The sequence below is a fragment of the Etheostoma spectabile genome, chromosome 9 (genome assembly GCF_008692095.1).
Source record: "Etheostoma spectabile isolate EspeVRDwgs_2016 chromosome 9, UIUC_Espe_1.0, whole genome shotgun sequence".
NCBI lineage: Eukaryota > Metazoa > Chordata > Actinopteri > Perciformes > Percidae > Etheostoma > Etheostoma spectabile.
Window position 1 is genome coordinate 32712896 of NC_045741.1, and position 27849 is coordinate 32740744.

General features: G+C 40.7%; 1 protein-coding gene across 1 annotated transcript in view; it reads right to left on the reverse strand.

Annotated features, from left to right (window-relative positions):
• LOC116695372 (inactive N-acetylated-alpha-linked acidic dipeptidase-like protein 2) overlaps window positions 1–27849 on the reverse strand; it is a 483781-nt gene that overhangs the window by 18020 nt on the left and 437912 nt on the right. The window contains exon 14 of the mRNA XM_032525593.1: window positions 2997–3195. Within this exon, the coding sequence (XP_032381484.1) occupies window positions 2997–3195 (199 nt within the window). The remainder of the gene's footprint in view (window positions 1–2996; window positions 3196–27849) is intronic.

Here is a 27849-nt window from a genome sequence, read left to right on the forward strand (position 1 = left end):
TTTGACTTCTAAACTTAACTATCAGCCTCACAACATGTGTTATGTACAGAATAAGTCTTTAAATCAGACAAATAGAAATTAAAATCCATCCGATTCAAAAACAGTAAAAAGTTTATATAAAACGTCATCATGTTGTAAACCAATCAGGTGTTAAATCAGCTGAAAAGCCGGCGTTTCCCAGCATGCTCTGGGTCCGCCTGGCTCTTGCAGTCGGTGAAAAGCAACTGCGCCGCCTGCGTCTCAGAACTGCGGCCGCCTTGCTCTCGTGAGATTTCCGTTGCCCACGTGTGCATGACGTCAGAGCAAGTCGGGATCAAGTCGGACACAAATCTAACCGGCATGCAACGGGCGCCGATCGCCGGTGATCGATTCTGCGCAGACCTGGCTCATCTCGAACGAGCCTAATGACTCCAGAATCTATCACTTCCTGTTTGCCAATCCAACCCCTGCTTGCAATGAGAACAGGTGAATGAAACTAAAATAAATAACTTGAACTGAATTATGTATGTGTTGCCTTTATCCAAACATGATTCCTACCATTTGACAAGTACTGAAATAAAATGACAAACCCATTGCTACTGCTCACACTAACCATTCCCATTTACTTGACATACAAAGGTTAGCTTAGCATGATACCACATGCTACCCCAGATTTACATGAAGGCATGGGCTAGCCCCATGACAGTCAGTATGAGACAAAAGCGGCTGACCTGGGGATTAGAAAGGGCTGCACAACCTACACACTGTTATTAGCAGATGGTTACACACACCTATTTGGCTCTTTGCCGACACCCATAAACGTCCAGACTCACAAAAATAAGAAACTAGAAAGTACAGGCAGAAGGCAGGGTCTCTGCAGATACAGACAGAACAACACACTTTATGGGGGTCAAGTGATGATTGAGAGGGATAATTTTAGGTTTTAATCCACATATTGTGTTTTGGTAAAATACAGCATATTATTAAATTAGATACCATTAAACATCTTGCTAAAGCAAAGCAGTCCATGTCACGACATGACAGTCACAGAGATGGTCACAATGTAGTCTTTAACTAATCTTACTTTTGAATGACTATAGGTGGAAGTTATTTGAGTAATCTTTCCAATATGCTGGTTGTCTGTATGTCTGCCATCAAACGTCCCCTATGGACTTTTTGACCACCAATAGTGCTATGGCGCAAATATTTTAGAAGAATATTTGTTATACACAAGCACACACACTCAATACAACCATACCACACACATTCCTCCTATTGGATTAATGTCATTCCACTGATTAACAGTTGGCAGTTGGTGATGCTCTACTGCATTTCAAAAGTGTCCTAAGATAACTGTTATGATTTGATAGGGAGTAGTAGTTAGTCACATAGTTTTCAGATTTATCTATCATATAATCAAGAATATAATAGAACTAAAGGGAGACTTGGCATACAGCCCGATCCGGTTGGGGAGAGTTCTGGGCCCGGCGGGCTGGAGCTCTCTTTACCTCGTCTCTCTTGGTTTTGTTGTAATAGTTTTAGACAGCTGGGGACTTATTTTGATACACTAGTTAGGGCATAGAATCGAATATTGTTAGGGAGTAGTAGTTAGTCACATAGTTTTCAGATTTATCTAACATATAATCAAGAATATAATAGAACTAAAGGGAGACTTGGCATACAGCCCGATCCGGTTGGGGAGAGTTCTGGCCGGCCGGGCTGGAGCTCTCTTTACCTCGTCCTCTCTTGGTTTTGCTGTAATAGTTTTAGACAGCTGGGGACTTATTTTGATACACTGAGCTCCTCTCTCCTCTATCTTTCTATCTTTCATTTATGTGCATCCATGTGCCAGAAATGCGAGTTACTAACCTATTTCTGGGGAGTCATTCCCCGGAGTCCTTATGTTCTTTTTCACCAGCATGTTCCCTTGGATCAGAGAGGCTCCGAAATCAGGGTAGCAGCTGTCGCCATGGTCCCGCTACACGTTCTGTGATGCCATGTTCAACTGCTACACTGCGGTGCCCTGCTACGTCCTGCTACGTCCTGCAACGTCCTGCAACGTCCTGCTACGTCCTGCTACGTCCTGCTGTGCCTTGTAATGCCGCACAGCGTCCTGCTATGCCATGAACTACTACAAAGAACTTCTACAAACTACTAACTTTTTTCTATTTTTATTGCCACTCTTCATTCTAACCCCAACCGGCCCGTCAGACACCGCCTACCAAGAGCCTGGGTCTGACCGAGGTTTCTGCCTAAAAGGAAGTTTTTCCTCGCCACTGTCGCACTGTTGCTTGCTCTGGAGGAAACTATTAGAACTGTTGGGTCCTTGTAAATTCTGGAGTGTGGTCTATCTGTAAAGTGTCTTGAGATAACTCTTGTTATGAATTGATACTATAAATAAAATTGAATTGAATTGAATTGAAACTAATACAATTGAACTGAATTAACATGCTAAGAAACTTAGGGAAGGCACATATATATATACTAAAAAGTCAACATGCAAATGCATTTTACATACACATTACAGTTATTGTTTCCAAGACAAATCAACAGGGTACCTGTGTCATGTAATGCTGGAATTTGAGTCTGCCGACAAATACAAAGGCTCAACAATGCCAGGAGAGTGAGTGTGTCCAAATAAATCGATTGGCATTAGGACCAACTGAGCTAAGGGAGGAGGGATGCAACCCACTTCATTAGGAGGCAAAACGTTCTGAGATGAATGTTCAGGATGCCTGCAAGTTTAGTCAGCTCAGTTAAAACCTTTTAATGCTACATCAACTGAATGGAAAATAAGACTAAATATCAACAACAAAAACAAGTATTCAGAAAGACAATAATTGATAATAGAATACCAAGAAACCATGCTACAGGGGACTTTACGATGAAATATAATCATATGAAAACTATATTCAAGACTTGATGTCTTCATTTTGTAACATAATTTCTTTTGGTTTTCAAACTGAGTGTGTGGGCATTCCTGAGTTGCAGCTCTGATAGAGTAACTTGTCTCCTACCTGTACACTCCAGGCGGTGTCTGTGGGATGAGGAAGCTCTTCTCCAGGTCCCGGAGTACATCATTTAGCATCCGCAAGTGGGAGGGTTCGCGCTCTTTGGGGTCATTTGCCGGGCGCATTGTTTCTGACTGGAAGAAAGCTGCGTGGTCTCTCAGAGAGGAGGCTGAAGACAGCATGGACTGAGATACCACACTCCTATCTACACACATATACACGGTACAGAGAAAAGACAACAGAAACAGTATGTGAAAAAACTGACCTTAACTCCTTCTGAGACCTAAGGCCATTTTTACAGTTTATTGTCCGTCTGGATTATTTTATAAAAAGCTTGTAAAACATCACCCTGTTGTCTACAGTCAAGATATGACATAATTTATTTAGGACAAACTGGGTTATTGGAATATTTGGGTTGCAGTGAGGTCATTTGCATGTTAAAAATGGTTGCAGGGCCTTAAAGACAAATAAATAAATAAAACGGAACATGAATCTTCCAGATATGTATTGATATCACAGACAGATAAGTAATACATAAGCCATTTTCCTTTCTAAAACACTTCTCATATGTCTTGGGAGTTACACTGTGAAGAAATAATCATTATAACTTATGCAGTTGACAAAATACATAATTTTTTTAAAAGAAGGTCAAGACGATTTTGCTCTCATGACATTTACTTATGCCAATAATAACATATTAATGTCGTATTTATTGATATTACACCCACAGTAATGCTACACAAGCAAATGCGTGTCAAAAATGTGCTCCTCTTGGCCTTCCATACAGCCTATTGGCCTTTTTGTCCCCTTTGGCCTTCCATATAAGATGGTGACGTTGTCTCCCATATATGGGCATACTGGGGCCTGTTTTTTCCTAAACAACAGAGATGAGAGACGGCACCGCTAGCTAGCGGCATAAATGAGCCAAAACGTGATGAATTATGGACATAAAGTGGATAAATCTGGGATGTTACAGTTTGGATTTAAAGCCCAACGACCCCGAAAGAGGCTGGAAGTTCCAGGCTCAATAGAAAATTACCTGTAGAGGCTAAAAAGACCCGGAAGAGACCCCCGTAACCACTAACTCGTTACCTTTCAGACGCAACCATTGGTAAATCGCTAGCTTGTATGGTTGATAAATTATTAAACTATGAATCAGAGGTGCTATTTTTACGCGTGGGCGAGTGTCTCGGGCTCTTAATTAAGGTGTGTCATTGTCATTGTCTGTTCCAGAAATAGTAGTTGACTTATATAAGCATGCATGCCGGGGGAGTCAAGTGTTAGGTTGGATAGAGATGGAGGCTTAAAGTTTTAGCTCCTGGCCCAACCTTGCAAAATAGTTGTTTTCTATGGTTCCAACTCTGATATTCTACCACCTTGTGCTCGATAGAGTCACTATTTGTTTTATACTTATCTCCTTTCACACAATGTGTATTCAAGCCATTTTTATATATGCATACAGTTGCTCTCCCGACTGCACCTGCCCCCCCCCCCCTCTTTTTTTTCTCTGCACTTCCTACATTGTACTTTTTTTATTTTTTCATTTTTGACTTTTGATATTTTTGATATTTTACATTCTTGTCTTATATTTTTGTGTCAACACTGTAAAGGGATTGCTTCAATCTCATCGCACAGGTACTGTGTGCTTGTGCATAATGACAATAAAGGCATTCTATTCTGTTCTATTAAAAAAGAATGGCAAACAAGAACAGAACTTCACTTCACTGCAGAGGCATTACTGGATAAACAGAAAAACGCGTTTTGCTGAAATTCAGCAGGTGGGAACAACGAGAAGCTAACTGCTACCCATGCAGAACTAGCATCTCTAACTGCAAGTCTTGGTTCTATAAGATCTGATGTGAACAAGCTAAAAGCTACGGTGGTAAGCAACTCAAGCAGAGGTTAAATTGGGCCAGACCGCTGCTCCGCCTCCTCCGGTCCACACCACACCCTGCCGGAGCTCAGCTCCGTCTCCTTCAGCACCAAACATTTTGCCGGGGCTTCGGTCCAGAACGTTTTGAGTGTAGCCTCGAATGTATTTTGAAATGTTGATTGACAAATATGAAACCGTACGGAATGAGCCGAAATCTTGCTCAAACATCAGAAATATTACAGCACAGGGGTTTATTAATAAATTAATATGAATAATTTATCATTGAGTTGAATAATTGTCATATGCATTTTTGAGGTTATCCTCCAACAAAAGATGCAAAAGAGGAGGGAAGAGTAAATGATGTCTGAGCTACATGTGTGCTGACTCTGATCTAAAGGAGAATAAAGAAATACAGAATGCCTGAAAGCCTTACTGCAATGTATTCCATTATGTTTTTATACTTGGATTGTAATGTTTCCCTTTACATAAAGATATTTCAGGCATATTGTTTCAAAAAAAGATAAAAATAGGTGCATAAAAAATACCAAAATGGAAAAAGTGTCTAATGCTAAAACGATTATGGGGGTGGCCCCCGAGAGCCCCCCATCATAAATCACGGTAATATAGTAATTGTTCTGATTCTATTAAATCAACATAATTTTCTTGTTTAAAAAGATTTCATATATTATAAGTTTACATATTACAATATTTTCAAACATGTTCAATTTCATATATTTTCCGAGGGTAAAATCTGTTACCTACCTGTTAGTCTATTATGTCATTTTACGGCGCAATTTTTAATCATGACCATTCACATTAAATAAGGGCTCCCCCCTCCCTACAAAAGCCAATTTAACCACTGAACTCAAGTATTCTTGACAACCATGGACACGAGCCATGGCCAATAGCTGGTGGTGAAGCTAGCAGACATGGAGGACAGAAATCGAAGATGCAATATCCGCATTGTTGGGTTGAAAGAAAGGCTATAAGGTGCTGCTATTCAACATCTCTTGTGTTCCTTGCCTAAGTGTTTCCTGAAATTGGCAGATGTTCGAGATTATGACAGCCCACCGAATTTACAGTGATAACTCAAAGAAGAATATCACTACTCGCACGTTGATTTTCAACGTACTCCGCTACACAACCAGGCATGCAATCCTATGGGCTGCACGGAAATCTCCTCTCGTTGTCAGGGGCTGGATACGGTCAAGCGACGCCAAGCTTTCTATCCAACCATGGATTCAGCAAGAGTAAATGGTCTGGATTATTTCCTGCTTTCCCCGGCAACCCTGAAGATCAAGGAAGGCACCCCTGCTGGGGGGGCGGAGGACTACGTGAGCCGAGCTGCTTTCCATCCTCCTGCTGCAACAGGACCGAGGCATTGGTTTCTATCGCAGAAAAAGCCGTGGAAGAAGATCAGGATTAAAACAACTGCCTGATGAACATGGAACCCATGGTTTGCCTTAATCTCTTAATGTCCATCCATCCATCCATCTTCATCCACTTATCCGGTATCGGGTTGCGGGGGCAGCAGCTTCAGTAGGGGACCCCAAACTTCCCTTTCCCGAGCCACATCAACCAACTCCGACTGGGGGATCCCAAGGTGTTCCCAGGCCAGGTTGGAGATATAATCTCCCCACTTGCCATGAACTACCACAAAGAACTGCTACAAACTACTAATTTTTTCTATTTCTGTTATTGCCACTCTTCATTCTAACCCCAACTGGCCCGTCAGACACCGCCTACCAAGAGCCTGGGTCTGACCGAGGTTTCTGCCTAAATGGAAGTTTTTCCTCGCCACTGTCGCACTGTTGCTTGCTCTGGAGGAGACTACTAGAACTGTTGGGTCCTTGTAAATTCTGGAGTGTGGTCTATCTGTATAGTGTCTTGAGATAACTTGTTATGAATTAATACTATAAATAAAATTGAATTGAATTGAATTGAAACTTAGTCCTGAGTCTTCCTTGAGGCCTCCTCCCAGCTGGACGTGCCTGGAACACCCCCCTTGGGAGGCGCCCAGGAGGCATCCTCACCAGTACCCGAACCACCTCAACTGGCTCCTTTCGACGCGAAGGAGCAGCGGCTCTATTCCAAACTCCTCTCGGATGACTGAGCTTCTCACCCTATCTCTAAGGGAGACGCCAGCCCCCCTCCTGAGGAAACCCATTTCGGCCGCTTGTACCCTGGATCTCGTTCTTTCGGTCATGACCCAGCCTTCATGACCATAGGTGAGGGTAGGAACGAAAACTGACCGGTAGATCGAGAGCTTTGCCTTCAAGCTCAGCTCTCTTTTTGTCACAATGGTGCGATACATGGAATGTAATACCGCACTATACTACTCTATAATACTGCTCCGATTCTCCTACCGATCTCATGCTCCATGGTCCCCTCTCTCGCAAACAAGACCCCAAGGTATTTAAACCTGAAGAATCTCTTAATGTGGCCTAGCTTTATTACACTGCTATCTGACGTGATCACAGAGACTTTGATTCTGAAGGTCATTTCAATCTTGTTTAATATAGCTTACTAATCATAGGTTAACTAGGCCACAGCTAGGCTAGAGTCTCCTTTCCAGTGTGCTGCTATTTTGCGCTTTTTGTTGACAAGACATGTGTTTACTTTAAAGTTAATTTAGTGTGGAACCAGGTATTTATGGGCCAGTGTTCCTTTTTGCTGCCTCATAGCCAATTTGATCATAAACCTATTTTGGATGTCCGCCGGCTGGCTTTGTTTCCCAGCCTTCTCTCTTATTCCCTTCTGTATCACTGTCTCTTATGTTCTTGTTCTGTGTTTTACATGTTTTGTGTATTAAGGGACTTAACTTTGGATGCACTATTGTTAGGATTTAACGAAACGAATGGCAGTAGCAATATCCACATGTACTTTCATTTAGAATGCAGCTTTTTTGATAATGGGTAATATTTCTGAAGACACTGGTTTCTAGTTAAGGCTCATTGTGATTGTGAGGGACCAAGCAGTTAAGCAAGAGGAGTCACAAGGGAAGTCCAAAAGTAAGGGTTTTTATTTCCCAAAAATCATTACAACAAAATGAAGATAAAGTTTTGGGCCCATAAAAGAGATCAAATAAACAGACGGTAACTAAAGCTCTGAACATAAGAAACAAAGGGGAAGATTAACAATAACACTACAACAGAAACTACAAATAACAGCAAAACCTACCTAAAAACTTATCCCAAAAGAAATGTCATTTTCCTTAACTCAACAAAAATACTCAATATAATATAAATCTAAACCCTAAAATATCTAAGGAGAGAATAAAGCTACAATTGCTTGACATAACAAGCAGTGGTAGTGTGCAATTAGGCCCCCTCCCCTGCTCCAAGTGCCGCCCCCCCCCCCCCCCCCCCCCCCCCTTTTAAGCCAGCAACTTCCTGGATCCCTCCCGGGTGTGGAATCCATCACTGGTAAACTCAAACTATAGTTATTCAAACAGAATGACAATCCAAAAGTAACTTATGGTCCACGCTCCCAAAAAGGTACTTCTGTATAGTCAGCTAAATAAAGTATAATGTATGTGAAATGAACCTGTGAGTTATTTGTAACTAAATAAATGTTTGCAACAACTGTATAATGTGTATGGGAAAAGTACATAAACTAATCCAAAGGAATAAAAACCAGCATAAACTAAGGAAAAATATAAGTGCATGAGGTTACCGCTCTCTTAAACCAGTTGTGTGGCCATGGCTGTGGCCATCACAGTGGTCTAATAAAATCTGTGACACAGTCTCCCCCAACCTGTGCAACGGGCTTTTTATACATTGAAGGGCATTTGGGGATTGGCTGTATCAAGGCCAACCTCACAAAACATTGTAATAGGGTGACAAAACCTTGAGCAATGAAAATAGGAATGGTCTGATGAGTCTTTCAGAATTTGTCTTCATATACTGCATATGGCTTTATGTTTAGAGAAAGACAGGATTCTTTGTTATCAATCATTCAATGTTTTTTTATTCTACATGAAGTGCCTTTATGTCCTTCATGCTCCCAACAACACAATTTATGGATAAGCAAAACACATGTATTATGGGTGTAAATGCAAACCGAATAGAAGAGAATGCAGAATGCAATCAGATTGGCCAGACCACTTCTACAAGTCTCTCAAAGAGAGACGGGTGTGTCTTTGCCCTGTCAGACGCTGCTCTCCCCTGTCTCTACCTGCTGCTCTGTGGCCGTGTATGTGAATGGGACAGCCGGCCAGCGAGGTCCTTAATGGCGCTTATGGAGTTTAACTCAAAAGGCAGGTAACCACAGATTCTCTTTAATCTTGTGTGTTGTGATATATACAAATGATCCTAGGGGAAATAAAAGCCTTATTTACAAGACAGGTCTTCTGTGAGAGCTCCAGCTCACACCAGGTTCTTTGAGCATGACTGGAGGCCGACCAGGAACCTGGAAGGCACTACCTGGCTATCATGTCACTTTCTGGAGCTTCTCAACTCCTAAAACGTTCAGGTGCCACCGGAAATTCTTCCGGATGTCCCTCATTTTAGCCGGGGTCTCCGTTACTGGACTATGGTTACCTGCTCCTCAGACCTCTGCAGGGTAAATCCAGCTAGCCAGACTATCTGTCCAATCAGAGTTTTCTGTTGCATGATTAAAACAACTTTTGAACGTACACGTTCCACCAAAACAACTTCCTTCCCGAGGCTATTTGCGGAGGCACCGTTGCTTGGCGTGTAATGGCGTATAAGATGGGCATGTCAAGAACATTTCTGGGAATTTGAATCCTTCTTGTGAACTTGTGCATCGTGGCAGTACTTTGGCCACAGAACATGACGTTTCACAGTGGCACTAGAACAGAGGTCCATTGAGAAATGCCCACTGTGTTTGACAGACACATCCAGCCTACCTAACCTAACTGCATATTAGGATGTTATCAGTGGATGCTGATGATTCACCTGGGTGGGATTCCAGGCACTGAGTACTTCTGCTTACACACTAGCAATGATGTTGTCTAGCTTCGTGAACTAAGCGTCGACTCCAGTTATAGAAGATATTTACTCAACAATTGGATCAGAAAAGCAAACACACTCTATTCAACAGCTCAGCAGTGCTACTTCTCTTTCTCACCAACAAAAATAACAAAACTTTGATTTGTTCATTCTAAATTAAACATTTTTGTTAAACATAAATGCACTATGTACTGTATATCCATATCCTTTCTTTTTTTCTTCTAAAAAAATATTGTCTTGATTTATTTGTTTATTCTTCTAAGGTTTACTGTTGATAGTAGGATTGCAATGAATCGCAAAACTCACGGTACGGTTCGAGTCACGGATCGGATACATTTTCAGATCAGCTCAAAACGGGGGGAATAAGAATGATTTATTAAAATGTTATAACAACAACTAAACAATAACTTCTTTCACCAGTAAATTGCTATTAAATGGCAAACAGATGAGAAATGGGTATTTTACAATAACTTTGAATGCACCACGAGGTTTACAAGGTATTCAAGTAAGAAACCATTTAGTCCCTTGTGTGTTCTTGCAACAACAGCAGTGCTAGTTTGTGTCTTTAGCTGCAGATTGTTGTAGGTCCCGGTGTTGCAATTCTCTACAGTGAAGTACAGACACAGTTTTACATCGTTTTAGTTGTCAGCATTTTAATCATGTTTAATCCAATTACTAGCTAATGTTACCTGGTGCCAAGTGTAACTTTAGTGTTAACTAGGGTGACATGCAGCGATAATCTGTTGCCTCTTAAATCCATTTTGGAGCATCAAAAAGGAGCACAGGCATCCGATAGACACCTGTCACAGATCAACTATGGTACGTTGATAGTTACAGAAATGGAAATACACAAAAGTGCATATACAAAACAGCGTAGAGTTTACAGGCCTATCGTGCCATCTTGCTATTGACTGCTCCTTTTGCTTACCTCCACGCCATCTGGTGGACTGAACCAGTGGAGTTAGCAATGGGTGATATTGTCGGAATAGCATTGTCCTACGAGACTACCGTACTACGACTAGATCTAAACGAGTGGAAAATCCACCGTTCTTTTAATATGACAAAACAGAACATGATGGAATGGCACGGTCAAGGGCAAATGACCAGTACATTAGCCCTGTGATAGACTGGTGCCATGGCCAGGATACCCGGCCTATTGCCCAATGTAAGCTGGGATGGGTGGACATGGGAAGAAGCATGAAATACATCATTAAATCATCAAATCTCAAAGACCTCAGTGGCATGCATTTTTTATCAGCCTCAACATGCTTTTATCACATGCTGAGAGAACAGGCATGTGACTGGTCATGCTGAGATGCTGCTGGTCACGTGTTTGGCATCTTGGTTTCACCCGTTGGTAGACATACTGTCCAATTCCCATGTGATCTGGATACTTTGGACTATCCCAGCATAATAGGTGTCATATATCAGCCTCCCTCCATCCCATCCCTGACCTGTCCATTGTCTTACACCTTCAAAATATCAAGGTATCAGGGTGTTAGGGATTGATGCTCAAGCTGGCTGGCTGGACAGTGGGCATGAGTTATGCCTCTGCATTAAAGTCCAAAACAACCACATACAGGCATGGACACACCACACACACACACACACACACACACATACACACATACACACATACACACACACACACACACACACACACACACACACACACACACTTGTACAAATACTAACTCTGGACATCATTTGAAGCTTTCTTTTCATTTCTTTTTAAATGGTTGACTTTCAACCCTCATACTAACCATACACTTGTAAACAGATCTTACTGCAAACACGTGTGCATGCTCACACACAAAACCAACTACTCACACAATGCTATCCTCATTAGCTTGTCAACACAAAGCTGGCTTGTCTTACAGTACAGTTGGCGCTGCAAATCAATTACCTAGCATTTTACAGTCCATTGGCCTGTATTCTTGGCTCTACAACATGATTTCTGGCCTTGTCCAGAGGGCCTGTGTTGGAAAGGCTGAAATCTGTTGTGTTACTGTCTGTATCAGGACAAAGGCTCATGATCAGGTGTTGAGCTCTAAATGGCTTGCATTCAGTTAGTCAGTAATGGATGCTTTTATAGTCCATAAACACAATAATGTCATTGCGTTTGCATTAGCGCAAGTCAAGAAATACTCATACAGTAAGCTGTTTACATGATTGCTTATACTAACAATATCTAACAATATACCAACAATATTTTTCACTTGTGTACAATACTGGTACTTGCGACACGATGACATCAACCTGTTGTACTAAACCCCTGGACCAATTCTTCTAAAAGACAAAAACATTTCCTGTTGTACACTCAAATTGCAGCTCAAATTCAGTTTTATTTATCAAATCATAACTTGATGCATAAGTTATCTCAAGACATTTTATAGATAGTGTAGGTCTAGACCACACTCTATAATTGGCAAAAAGTGCCAAGGAAAAACTTCCTTTTAGACAGAAACCTCAAACAGACCAAAACCACACTTTTTCTAAAACACAACACAACTTCTTGGGTTCACATGTAACACACTGCCATTCAAAATGCAAAAGTTAAATGTCCTATCCACTCAGAATCCTTGCATAGGCATACACAATTCACAGTTAAATTGGCAACCATAGCTTTAGCAATAACAGGGTCACAGGCGAGCATTTCAGTGCTGGACCCCTTTGGTCTAACAATGAGGGTGGCTGGGCAACAAGCTATGGAAGATGTATGTGCAGATATACTGTTCCTGTAACAGCATTTCATTGCTTTTTTCCAAATGCAAGGGCAAAACTTCCCCTGTGGCTTGACCAGGGAGAACATTGCACTGCCATGTTGATGAGGTACTGTGGTCAGACCCAAACAAAAGACAAGATGTAGCTTATTTTTATTTTGACTGAATACAAAATAAACACATATTTTGTTTGTATTACACTATATGCATGTTTTTAATTTGAGTATAAAAACACAAGGGTGTACATAGTGAGGGTAACACTAGTTGCGTATTGCCAGACCTTCCTCTAGTGTTGCAGAGGAAGGTTTGTCTAGTCCCCACAGCATTCCGGGGATGGGAGAAAAACCTGCTCTGGTTTATTGGCATTTCTTCAAGCCAATCACAATTGTCTTGGGCCTCGCTAAGGGCCGGACGGAGCCACGGTGCCTCTGCAAATTAGCCTCCGGAAGGAACTTGTTTTGGTGGAACACTTGTACGTGAAAAGGTTTTTTTAGTTGTGCAACAGAAAACTCAGATTAGACAGATAGTCTGACTAGCTGTCAGGAGAATTTTGGGCATAACAAGAGCAATACCGGATGTGGAACGTTGTTGATATAAACTGGTACGTGTGTGGTAGGGATGGCCAAATGAAGCTTCCTGAACCAGTGTCTTTATTTTCTGAGCCCACTAGATGGCGGTCTCTGTTCAACAAAGGGTTGAGAATACTTGAATTGCAATGCCTTAGGCCTTAAAACCAAGAGTGCCATCTAGTGGGCTCAGAAAATAAAGACTCTGGTTCACAAAGCTTCATTTGGCCATCACTAATGTGTGGTTTGAGATGGAGAGAGAGCGAGAGAGAGAGAGAGAGAGAGAGATGGTGGATACGTTCAGAGCTAGTATGGATCAATGGAAGTACATTTCAGGCAGATTAGGCTTTGCCCCTCACTTTCTGCTGTCTGTGTGTTGCCGTTCTGAAAATCCTTTTGCCATGGAAGAAATAGCAACAATCCTTCCAGCCTAGCAAAACGGCAAGTTTTGAAGAAAATTTTGATCGTGATTGGAAAGACTTACAAAGAATATGTTTACATTTCCTCTCTAACTGGGACGTTTTGGGACCGATTGAGGAGGATTGCTTGATTAAAGTGCACAAGGCAATACACTGGTAAGAGCTAATGATATTTATAGCTCACAGTATTGTGTGAACAATAAACTTTTTTAAATATTGGATTATATGTGACGTTTTCTTTTGCAGGGTCCAAATGTTCCACCTAAACAAGTTCCTTACCAAGACTATTTTGCAGAGCCACTGTTGCTGTGTTCAGAGCTTAGCGCTGCTCAAGACGACTGATTTATTTAAAGAAATGCAAACGACCCAAAGAATTTCTTTCCGTCCTATCCCAGAATGTATCTGTGGTCAGGGGCGTAGCACAAAATTCTGGGCCCTGTAGAAAGGTGTTCTCTATGGGCCCCTCCCCACATCCACAGCTATTCATTCTAGCATCTTTTTGGACCCTATGAGGTACAGCCGTTAAGTTGTTAAGTGGTAGCAAAAGTACAGTGTAGGTTTTAGTTTGTCAATGATTAAACACTGCAGCTCCTTAAAGCCCATGTTGTAAGTTGACCACCACTGTTGATTATTGGGTACACAAACCACTCAAGATATGTATATCATTTTTAAAAATGTCTCCAAATAGTTTTAAAGTTAGTTTTTGGTCATTTTTGGTATTCGCGGGTTTATGGAGTCAATTCGGCGGTGACGTCACTCAAGGGAGTTAAGTCTCAGCCTGGCACTAGAACTACGGTGACTGACTGGGATGAGGAAGAGGAGGAAAGGCCAGCAGCCAAATAATTATGACCCTGACAGACGTGAGAGGGAAATGAGGAATTGTCAAGGTTGTGGGGAAGTCTCCTTCATTTATCTCCTTCGTTTAGCAACGCAGCAGTGCAGACAATGACTTTACTTTTTACGGTCAGTGAATGGCAGCGAGTGAACGTCAACGTTTTCTCTCGATCTATTGACAGGGATCATGTTGTTAGTTCAGATAAGTACTGGTACACTTATCTATATATAGGAATAGAAGGCATCCCCGAGGGTTATTTCTAAGTGTTTACCTCTAACCTCCGGTGAAAACGTGTCGCTGTTTGGCCGGTGCTTGTGTGTGTGGCGGCGAAGCTGCGGTGGAGAGCGGGTGCTGAAGGCGAGTGAGCCTCTGGTGTCCAGGATATCAGGGGAAGAAACGATATGCGTGTCTCCATTTCAAACATCACTGCAGGTTGATTGTGGGCGACAACGCTGTCGTGGTTAGCTTACCGAAACTCTACTGCCGAAGTTGCTGGCTACACAACGTTAATCCGCTAGCATCCGTACAGGCTAACTCTAGCCAGTTAGCTTTGTGTGTAACGTAAAAAAACCCACCCATCTCGTAGAGCGATGCTTACTATTCCATTCAATACAATTATGGTACAAAAGGTGCACTAATGCCACATGTATGATGTTGACAAAATGGACGCATATATAGGCAACACCAAAGGATAGTCGTAATATTTACCTAGCAGGCTAGGCTAACGCTGTTTTGCTAACGTCCGGTGGCGTAGCGTTAGCTAGCTCTAAACTTGTGAAAAGCCGAACAACATCCCCCGTCTAAGCTGTGTTTCACTTTCAGATCTTTGAGTTCTTGGTTACGCCGGTCTTTGAAAAATCGGCCCGCCTAACACAGACAAATTGTACCCACTTTCCTACCTACCTAGCTAACCTACAGCTAGCTAGCTCGCTAGCTATACCGGTATGCTATCTATGGCTATCTATCTCTCTCTCTTTAAATGTATCTATCACTACTGTCTATCTGTCTATATGTCTAGCTATATATATAGGCTATCTATGTTTTTATTATTATTTTATTAATCCTTTATTTAACCAGGAAGTCCCATTGAGATTCAGAATCTCTTTTACAAGAGAGACCTGCCAAGGTAGCAGCCAAATCACACACATACATAACACCAAGTTACATTTTCAAGGTAAAAAAGTACAAAGTACAAAACGTTAAAAAACACAGTTAGACTCTCAGAAAAACAAGAACATGTCTCCATCACAACCTTCCTTACATAGTTTTAAATTCATTAATGGACATAAGGGTTTCTAACTTTAGTACTTTCTGTAGATTATTCCACCCCCAAGGTGCTGAATAATAGAAAGCAGTTCTTCCTAATTCGGTTGCAACTCGTGGCACGTTAAACAGCAACCACTTTGAAGAGCGTAGCTGATAGGTACCTGAGCAGACAGAGAGGAGATTACAGAGGTACAGTGGAAGTTTGCCAAGTATAGCTTTATAAATAAGATATACCAGTGTTGTTGTCTACGAATTTTAAGTGATGTCCAACCAACTAAATCATAAAGAATGCAGTGAGGGTGAGGGACTTTGTATTAGTTATGAATCGTAGTGATGCATGGTAAACTGAATCAACATGACGCAAGATGGATGATGTGGCATGCATGTACAATATATCTCCATAATCAATTACAGACAGAAAAGTAGCTTCCACAAGTTTCTCTTAGCACTAAAAGTAAAACAAGATTTGTTTCTAAAATAAAAGCCAAGCTTTACTTTAAGTTTCTTGACCAAAGCAATAATATGTTCATTGAAGGAGAGCTTATCATCTATCCATATCCCCAAGTACTTATATGAAGACACTCTGTCAATTGAGTTCCCATCTAAGGACAAGAGGCCATAATTGTCAAGTAGCTGTTTTCGAGCTTTGAGAAGACCATAAACTTTGTTTTCTGTGTATTTAAACCAGTTTTAGACTCAATAATGTATTTTGCAATGTCTGAAATGCAGTCTGAAGTTCCTGCACTGCTGCTGAAATGGTGGAAGCCTGGGTGTAAACCACTGTATCATCAGCGTATAAGTGTAATTTGGCTTGAATATCTCTATCTAATCATTTATAAAAATTGAAAACAGAATCGGTCCTAAGATTGATCCTTGAGGACACCTTGGTTATCTTAAGAAAATCAGATTTATAACCTTCAGCATAAACACATTGAGTACGATCTACAAGATAATTTTCGAACCATGCAACAGCCTTTTCACTTAACCAACTGAACGTAGTTTGGTCAGTAAATCCATGATCAACTGAATCAAATGCCTTAGAAGATCAACAAATAATGCAGCAGAGTGTTGCTTCTTATCTAAGGCGCCAATAATATCATTTGTCACTAATGTAGCAGCAGTGATAGTGCTATGGCCACTTCTGAACCCTGACTGAAATTATTGAAAATATTTTTGTCAGCTAAGTACTGTTTTAACTGTATATCCACAAGTGATTCCAAGATCTTTGACAGAACAGAGAGTTTTGATATTGGACGGTAATTATTCAGTTCTGATGAGTCTCCACCTTATGTAGAGGGAGAACATAGGCTGCTTTCCAACTTTTGGGAATGGAGTTGGAAAGAAGACTCAAATTAAAAATATGCGCTATAGGCTCAGCAATCATATCAGCTGACACTTTTAACAGAAAGGGATCCATTATCTGACCTGCAGACTTTTATGATCAATGCCTCTGAGAGCTTTATGAACTTCAAACACTGAAATCGGTTTAAAATGAAATATTCCCGATTTACATTTTCAGTTTCAGATGCTGACATGGCAGGACATGGACAGATTTATTGACAGTTTGATCAATATGAATCCCGCCTGAATAAGTGTTTATAACTGATTGACTATAGCTGCTTTGTCTTTATTTCATCTGAACCATGAGAATCTGTTCGGGAGGTTTGAGGTCACACGTGCACCTGACAAGGATTTAACTGATTCCAAAACTTTAAAGGGTTGTTTAAGTTTTTCTGTGACTGACTTCAAATAAAACTCGATTTGGACTTTCTAATCATCAAAGTCACTTGTTTCTTACAGTTCTAAATGCAGTCCAATCATCAGAGGAATTGGAGAATCTAGCTTGTGCCACATTTTATTTCTCAAACAGATTAGCTCTGATAGGCTGTCTGAGAACCAAGGGTTGTCCTTAACCACTGATCCTAAACTTTTTGATTGGTACATGTTTATTTACAATGGAAATAAATTTGAATGAAAAAATTTCCATGCCATTTCAGCATCCGAAAACAAAGAAACCCTACTGAGATCACTGTGATACAGATCATGCAGAAAAGCCTGTTGTTCAAAACTTTTAAAATGTCTTTTTAGGATGATGCGCGATTTTACCTTGGGAATTTTTGTATTTCTTACACAAGCGACTGCACACTGATCACTGACGTCATTACAAATACGGCCGTTGAGGTATATTTATAAACAGAGTTTTTATGATTAAATCAAGGAGAGTAGATTTTATTTCTGCTTTGGGATTTATTCTTGTTGGTTTCATTAATAAGTTGCACTAAATTTAGGTCATTACACAAGGTCTTTAAAACAATCAGAGTTCCCAGAAAGCCAGTCCCAATTCATATCCCCCATAAGGATAAATTCAGAGTCTTAATTTCATGTAAGTTTGGGATATAGATCGGAAAGCATCCTTTGAGGCAGATGGGGTCTATAGCACCCAACTACTGTAATATCCGAATGTTTTGAGATATTCACTTTCACGGTCAGAATTTCAAACTGTTTAGCTTTAGTTAGTGACAGGGTTACAGAGCTTATGAATTTAGATTTCACATATATGGCAACCCCACCCCCTTTGCCAACCCGATCAGTTCTATAAACTTTATAACCTTCAATAGAAATAATATCATCAGATACAGACTTTTTAAGCCAGGTTTCAGAGATAACAATTGATATCAGCATTGGTTGTAGTAGCCCAGATATGATCATATCCATTTTAGGGACAAGGCTTCTAACATTTAAATGTATAAAACCAAGGCCATGTCTGCTTTTGAAGTATATGTATGTATTATCTATAATCTGTTACTGAAGACTCTTTCTTACACTGTTGTCTTCTATCTCTCTCGTAACTCTCAATGGTCTCTCTAAGCTGGCTGGCCTATTGTCTCCCTTGTGTGACGTCATGCAATGCATTGTGGGAGAAAAGCAAACCACTGTAAAATGTGACCTACTTTTTGTGTTATTTTATGTTATGTGATACTTTTCAATATCATAGCTATACAGTGGATAACAGTTTGATTGTTTATTACCAACAATCAATAAGTGAACATTTGTTGGAAAATTAAACCTGCAACATGGGCTTTAAGCCTTGTGTTGCCTTCCAGTTGACCATGCTCTTGTCTCCTGAAAATTATTATTATATATATTATAAAAGTTATGAAATGAGACCAAATGTTTGAGGGAAAAAAGGAATTATTTTGACTTATGAACATATGTTGAGTGGATAATCATAGAAACAGACAGTAAAAGATCTTTAAAAAGACCTGAGAACAACATGAGGGTAAGAGATCCAAGTAAAGTTCCCTTGTCTTGGTTCTCAACTGCTGAAGCAGGAATGGTTAACTGTCAGAACCGAAAAAAAGGAAAAACAACGCAACAAAAGAAAATGAGCCGCGGTAGCATGGGGAGAGCAGGAGTCAGTTGGAAAACACTTCAGACACTTTGAAGAAGATATGAGATGGGGAAGCCTATCTACAAACCAATGAAATACAAGTATCAGGAGACGCATGTCACATAGGTGATGATGACAAGACATAGGTATGTTTGGGGCCCCAAAGATAAAAAAAATCTGATAAAATTTTATAGCTGATATATTTGGATTATTTAAGTCACTTTCCTCACATTTAGCAAATATTTTTCACATTGGAGACAGCAATTAGTGTAAAACATGTTCTGAAAAAAAGGCTCGTTGAAAGGAGCAAGTTGAGGTGGTTCGGGCATCTGGTAAGGATGCCTCCTGGGCGCCTCCCTAGGAGTGTTCCGGCACGCCCAGCTGGAGGAGGCCTCGGGGAGACCAGGACTAAGTGGAGAGATTATATCTCCAACCTGGCCTGGGAACGCCTCGGGATCCCCCGGTTGGAGCTGGTTGAAGTGGCTCGGGAAGAGGAAGTTTGGGGTCCCCTACTGGAGCTGCTGCCCCCGTGAACTGATACCGATAAGCGGATGAAGATGGATGGATGGATGGATGTTCTGCGCTCGCAACCATTGCAATTTGAAACAATGTGTAACAATGACACAAAAAAAACGAGCTTGGTCTGTTGGGACATGGAAAAAAAATGGAAATAAAAAGGAAACTAACTTTTACATGTTGCCTTTTAAAAAGGGTTTATTTTTGAAAAAATTGTTTTATTTTGTACATTTTAGTCATTTTGTTTTTTAAATGTTTGGCATTTGTGGGCTGAAAAGGATAATTTCATTTTGTACGGGAAAAAATTTGTACTTGCATGTGAAATAAAACTTAAACTATTAAAAATTTGGGGCCTTTTTTGGTTGGGGTTGGTGTGAAATGGTTTCTTCCTATGATGTTTTACTTTTAAAAATAAAGAGTTGTGAACCCCGTAGTAGGTTAAAAAGCCCCAGGGTTTTATGTAGTTTTTTAAATTAATCAAAAGGGGGTATGAACAAAAAACAGTGACAGCTGGTCTTAACACGATTTTTTGTGTTTCTGTTGGTCACGTGGGTTTTGGGAAACGGAGCGTGACTCATCCGTGAGGAGAGGGAAAGACAGTGGAGACAAAAATAGATAAAGAGATCTGTTCCCTCCTACAAATTTAAATGGCTCTGGCTGCTCGCAGCCAGCTGGGACTCATGAAATATTGTTTGATTGTTGTAATCCATCACATCTTTTGACACACAGGGACGTGTGTGAGTGTGTTTGTATGTGCCTCCTGTGATAACAGTGGCAGTGAGAAGACAGAGACAAAAGTGCTTCAGGATGATGCTTTTATTCAATGGATCTATTTTATTTTTTATTCTGTTTGTCTATATTAGTCTCCCGTTGCCAGACCTTCCTTCACAGCGCAGGGGAGGAAGGTCTGGCTAGTCCACGCAGCATTCCAAGATGATCAGATATTTTTACTTTACTATTTATTATTGTGGCGACTCTTTGCTTTTACTCCTTACATTTTAACACTATTATCGGTACTTTCTACACCTTACATTTTACAAAATTGGCTCGTTACTTTAGTTTTGTACCAAAGGGTGTCTATCATGTGTGGTTGTCAGTGCATGTTCTATTTGTTTTGTTATAACTGCTTACACTTTTCTGTTCCCTGTATCTGTCTTTTATTGTCTGTAAAGCGACCTTGAGTGTTCAGAAAGGCGCTGTTAAATAAAATGTATTATTATTATTATTATTATTATTATTATGTGTGAGAATAGCGCGGATACACGCCTCACACGTGAGCGGGCATGCACATCACACAGAAAAAAAAGGGAAAGAAAAGGAAAAGAGGCTAGCTGCCCGTCAAAGGATAATCAGCTGAGAGTGTGTGTGTGCGAGTAAGTCTTGAGTAAGTCAAAAAACTGATGTTGTCAGTTAATTTAGGGCCTGTTGTTGTATTGGTCTGTAGTTCTGGCAAATTTAAAGTAAGTTAGCTAGTGATTTAGTTGTTTGTGTTCTTCACCAGTTACCCTAGGTTCCATCTGGCTGTTGATTTGATAATGGTGATTGTTGAACGCCCTTGCACACGTTTGTATTTTAGGTGCATCATTTTACATGCTACAATTAGGCTACACTGCATTAAGATAATGTAATTAATAATGGGTTTATTGGTATTATTTGCTAGCATATATATAATTCCTATGCATTGGGTATGATAGCCTTTACAATGTTATTTATTTCTTTGCAGAACCACACACAGCCATAGCAGAGCTACCCATGCCAATGTGTGTACTGTTGCTTGATTGTAATCAAGCATCAAAAGAGAGAAGTTGTCTCCATCCGGGTTTCAACAGACACACCTGGGCTGAAGTTGGAAACTAGAATCAGCTTTAAATCCAGTCCTAATCTAGTCCTAACTAACAAGTTTACAATGATTTCACAGGAGTTATTTTTGTTTGCGTCATGAAATCAATCTACTTGGATGAGAATATACTGTACATCGATATCTCACAGAACCCCAATTGAATTCATATCATGCTACTTAGTCAGAATCTTAATAACCTAGAGTCCCAGTCTCGGTCTCAATAAATATCTGATGTTTTAGGCCTATTGGAAGACAAAAAGAATAAAGAGCCATTTTCTCCATGTCCACGGAAGTTTCTCAAGTTGCACTCTAGTAACATTTGTGTGGTCCTGGTAGCTTTGTACAAACAATGGCTGTCATTCCCAAGGCTACTTTACTTTAATACTTAAGTAAATTTCCAAGCCTGTACTTTGTTACTTTTATTTGAGAAGTTAAATCAGTACTTGGGTATGGGAAGTGAGTACTTTTGCCATCTCTGCGCATTCCTTTAAACCAATCACAATTGTCTTGGGCGGCGCCGAGGACCGGATGGAGCCACGGTGCACAACAGTAATTAGTCATACATGATTTCTTTGCCTTATTTTGAATAAAAGTTAAAATAATATATAGTATTATAACATGTCTTTATGTAATATCTCACCATTAATAAGTTATTGTTAGCATTTGTCCTTATTTAAGCTTTATATTATGTTTATATATGTATGTATGTATCTGTTCTGAATTCTTTGCAAAAGACATTTGCTGCACAAATGTACCTCTCTTGTGGTCTGTGAAAGAGACTGGGAGCCAGATACATGCAACTGTACATTCATGACTAAAAGTCTGTTTGCGCATAAACACAGTAAATTTGCATACATATTCTTTTTTTGTCACTTTTCCATACACCTGTATAAAGCTGTGCATACAAAGTGGTTGTGTTTTATAAATCAAAGTTACTGTGACTCGCGTACACAAGCCTCATTCCTGCTCCCACAGCTAGTCATAGATGGATGTAGGAACACCTTTAATCCCGTTTTTGCATATGAATACCTCTGCTCCACCAAGAACAAGTGCAATTCACATATTAGCACCGGAGAGACCTTCCAACAGCACCAGAGCTGTCATCCCTACACACTATGCACCAATGTGCTATTTAAAGCACGTGCCTTTTCAATTATTCATAAGTCATAAGATATACAGTATTGATGCTGCATCTTAATCATCATCAAATGTTGGGAGGGTATTCAGTAAGTAAGTTTCATGTACACCACAAAGTACTAAACAATGGGGGGTCACATTGGGGAATGATGAATAAAAGGAGCATAAAAATAAAGAATAATAAACAAGAGAAATCTTCTTTTTTTTTTTTTTACATATTTAAGAAATAAACAGTGACAAACAATTACAAACAATACACAGACAAGAACGAGTCCCAGGGCCAACTAAAAATATATAATAACATTTTTACAAATACAAATAATAATTAAATAGAGGAAAGACGGGAGGGAGCGAGACAAAACACACACACAGAAACAGACACACACACAGAGAGGCACAAGACAAGGGACCAAACACCTGCACAAGTTAGAGGTCCGGGCTGTAGCCTTGTGCCTTGAGTGTTGACCCTAACTGCAGATAAAGAAAAAGGACCAAAAAGGAGTGCTGTATTACTGAATATAGGGAATAAAAGTGTGCCAGTATGTTTCAAAGTGTGCCAGTATGTTTCAGCTAATTTCCAAGTCTTGATAAGAGGAAGGATAATGGGGCCAATGGGCAGTGGGTTTGTTAGAAACATATGCAAATACAACATTATGGAGTGACCAAGGCTCTGTAATGGCTTCTTCTAAGGTACGGCAGCAATAAGATCCACCCTTTCCTTCCAACAGCACATCAAAAACACTACTAAAACGGCCTTTTACCATCTCAAGAACATCTCCAGACTCCGACAGTGCCTTTCTAATTCTGTAGCTGAGACCCTCTTCCACTCTTTCATCACCTTCCGTCTTGATTACTGCAACGGTATCCTTTTTGGTCTGCCTAGCAAGTCTACTGACAGACTTCAGTACGTCCAGAACTCTGCGGCTAGGATGCTCACCCACACAAAACCTGGACTTCACATCACTCCCATCCTGAAGAAGCTACACTGGCTGCCAATTAAGTCCCGGATCAGATATAAAATTCTCGTACTGACATACAAATCTCTCCATGGACTTGCACCTCAGTACCTAACAGATCTGCTCCACCATACTCCATACACTCAGTCACGGTCTCTGCGGTCCTCTGACAATGACTTGCTTGCTGTCCCAAAATCCAGGCTCCGGACATTTGGTGACAGAGCCTTCTGTGTCAGTGCACCATCGCTCTGGAACCAGCTTCCTCTTGCTATTGGCTCTGCCTCCTCTATTATAACCTTTAAAACCCAGCTTAAAACATACCTCTTCACTGAAGCTTATGGAATTTAATCTCTCCTGGCCACTTCTTAACCCCCCCCCCCCCCCCCCCCCTTGTTTGTTAAGCGTCCTTGGGTTTGTGAAAGGCGCTATATTAGTCAAATATTATTATTATTATTATTATTATTAAGATGTATCTGGATTAAACCAGGTGAGACGGGGCTTCAATAAAAAAGGACCAGAAATTGTGTTTGAAGACAAATAAAGCAGGACTCAAGGGTCAGCCTTGGCGTGAGGATCTAGAAACTGGAAACAAAGAGGAGGAGGTGTGTCCGGTTAAGACTTGGGCTGAGGGGTGAGAAAACATGACTTTAATCATGCCAATTAAAGTTTTACCAAAGCCCATCACCTGTAAGACTGACCATAAAAATGGCCACTCAAGTCTGTCAAAGGCTTTCATTGCGTCAAGAGAGAGAAGTGACATTGGGATCTTGCTGTCCTCCGCTGCATCAACAATATGGATAAGGTGTCTAACACTGTCTGCTGCTAGTCTCGTTTTTTATGAATCCTTTTTTGTCAGGGATCACTACTTTTGACATAAGGGACTCCAAACGACGGGCTAGGAGCTAGGAGCTAAAATTCAGGGGGAATCCCATCAACGCCTGGTGATTTTCCTTTTTGCATATTCTGTACTGCCAGGCTTAATTCTTCAATAGAAATTAATTTGTCCAAGCTAGCTAATTCCTCTGCTGATAACGGAGGCAAGTCAAGCTGAATTAACCAGCTGTCACAATGAGATTTATCCAAAGTAACCTCAGATTCATACAGATTGGAATAAAATTACTTAAAGGATTTATTTATTTCGACAGGGTCAGTTCTAATATTGCCATCTGAAGATTTAACAGCGGGAATGTCTGCAAAATAATCACTGGATCTTAATCTCATAGCGAGAAGGTGACTAGATCTAGCACCCTGAAAGTAATAGTGCTGTCTTGCTCTATGGATGAGGAATTCAGATTTCTCTTTCAGGATGTTGTTTATTTCCTTCTTGACTAATGATCGTTCTAAAGCTATCCGGTCAGTAAAATTTGTTTGTATTAGTGAGTCTAGTCTGGTGACTCAGCTTGAAGGTCTTGCAGTTTCAGCGACGTGGCTTTGTGCGCATTGGAACAGAAAGTATGGTATTGCTCCTAATAAAACCTTTCATCGCATTCCACGATATTCTAGATTCTTCCACAGAGCCAACATGAATTTCTGCAAATATTTAGAATTCTGCAATAAACCGATTGATATAGGATTCATTTTTCAGTAAAGAATTATAGAAGCGCCATCTACCTGCACGCTGAGACAATTGGCCAATTGTGGTGGCGCAAAGGACCCCTTTAGGGTCAAACAATGCCATTGGAAGTAACCACTTTATCAATTGAATTAAATAATTGAGGGGATACAAAAAGAAAATCTATCCTAGAAAGGTTTTTATGTCTACCCAAGAAAAAAGAATAGTCCCTACAGGTGGGATTAACTGCACGCCAAATATCTATAAGCCTCAAGCTGCTGGCCCATGACTTCAGAGCATTTGTAGCCTGATCCTGGTCCCTAGTGGCCTTTGTGTTCGACCATTAATATTTGGGTCCCACACAGCATTAACATCTGCACCAACAATAAAAGAACGGTCCGTTAACTCCAGCATTTGTTTGGTGAGCGTATTATAGAAATTGCCATCAACATTAGGCACGTATGCTGACACAAATGCAATTTTTCTGGCACCAAATTCTGTTGTAGAGATCACAACACTTCAAGTGGGAGATTCCGTTTGACAAGATTGGCCATGCCTTTTCATTTTGAGCTCGCTGACGTGAATGCAATTGTGTGATAGACTCTATTGGCTAAACAGGCGGCATCCACCTGCAGTAAATGAGTCTTCTGTAATAGTGCAATGTCAACATTTCTCTTTCTTAGTAAACCCAGAGTGTTGGCTTGTTTACGAGGAGCATTCAGTCCGCCACAATTCCAAACTAAAATTTTGGAGTTCTAGATGAAAGTACATGTGAATATTGCTACTGCCTTTCATTTTGCTGAATCCTAACAACTGTGCATTCAAAGTTAAGTCCAAATTAGGTCTGTGATCAAGATTGGATACGGGGCAGCAAAAATGGAACACTAGCCCATATATACCTAGTTGCAACAGCAACTGGTTCCACACTAAATTAACATCACAATAAACACATTTTATGTCAAAAGAAACAAGAAACACAAAGCACAAAACACCTTAGAAAGGAAACTCTAGCCTAGCAGTGTCCCAGCAAACCTATGAAGAGTAGTCTATGTTAAGCTAGGTCAACATAGCATTCCAAAACAGAGTCTCTGTAATCATATCAGACAACAGTGCGACAAAAATCAGGACCCATTGAGATAACAAGACAAACCAACGGTCTATGTTCATCAGACAGTTGTTTCAGTCCTGGTCCTCCTCCATGGCGCCCTCTGTGACGGGATCCAAAGCGTCGGCTCTCCCGCCGCAGCAGTAGGCGGGCGGGGCGCAGCACGGTTCACATAGTCCTTAGCATCCTCAATGGAGGTGAATGCTCTGTAATTGGCGCCATCTCTGGATAAAACAGGAAAAATCCAGACCCTGGACTCGTGCTTAATCCATGGTTTGATAGAAGGCTTGCCGCTGCTTCACTGTAAAGTTGCTGTAATCCGGGGAGAGGCAAATTTTCCGACCCGGAATGATGAGCGGAGATCTCCGCGCAGCTTGTAGGATCACCTGCCTGGTTGTGTAACGAGGACGTTGAAAATCAACGTGCAATTAGTAGTAATGTTCTTCTTTGGGTTATTAATGTAAATTTGGTGGGCTCTCATAATCTCAATCTGAACATCTGCTAGATTTGGGAACCACTTAGACAGCGAGTGTCAGAGATACTGGATAGCCCCTCTCAATGCAGATGTTGCATCTCCGGTTTCTGTCCTCCATGTCTGCTAGCTTTGCCTCCAGCTCCCGAAAAGCATGGCGTTGGCTGTCAAGAATACTTGCGTTGCTTTCCACGGTTGTTTTTAGATTGTTCACATCCGATCTGATAGAGCCAAGGCTTGCAGTCAGAGATGCTAGCTGGGCATGGATAGCAGTTAGCTTATTGTTGTTGTCGAGGCCCATCTGTGGAATCTTAGACTGGATCTGCAAAAAACGTGGCTCGAGGTAGCTTTTCTGTTTCTACAGCAATGCCTCTGCGATGGCGTCCGAATCGCCGCGTTGGGGTTTGTTATTATTTGCCATTTTGCTTCCAGTAACTCTAACAAGCACAAAGTGGTAAAATATTGAAGTTGAAACCATATAAAACATCTATTTGACAAATTTGGGCCAGGAGCTACACCATTGTCCAGAGGCACCGTAGCTCCGTCCGGTGATTCGCGCCGTCCAAGACAATTGTGACTGGTTAATTAGCTATTGCTTAGCTAAACGCTAATGAGCAGTACAGCAGTAAAACAGAAAATCAGCAAACATTCCCTTAAGCTACCAGCTAACGCCAGCGGTACCTAGCTAGGTTGGTTGGCAGCACGGTGAACAAGACATGTTTCGGCTACCAAAATGTTTAAATTAGGATGACGTGAAAACACACAATTAGAGATTCAAAGTTTAAGATTAAAACATGGAATACCCCCAAACACAATGTCACGGCTATTCTAATGTACACATGGCCATGGATACGCATTGCTATGCCTCTGTCCTGATTGACAGGTCGTCATGTAGCCACGCCGCTAACGCTTTATTGTCTATTTTAAAATAAACGGGACCATAATTGGCTTAATGAATCATGCTGTACTGAAAAAGACTTGAGAATAGCGATTTAGACCATAAACTTGTTATGAAAATGTTTAGTGAGGTAATAAATCAAGGGATAAATAGGGTAATTTTCCCATAAACTTCTATAGAAACGGACTTTTTTTTGGAACGAGTGGAGTTGCCCCCTGCTGGAACTTCAATTTACGCTGGTTTAAGGCACTTTGTCCATTATTTTTACAGTCTGGGTGCATATTATATTCTGTGTCTCACCTTGTATATCCAATTCTACTTCGCTTTATCTCTTAAA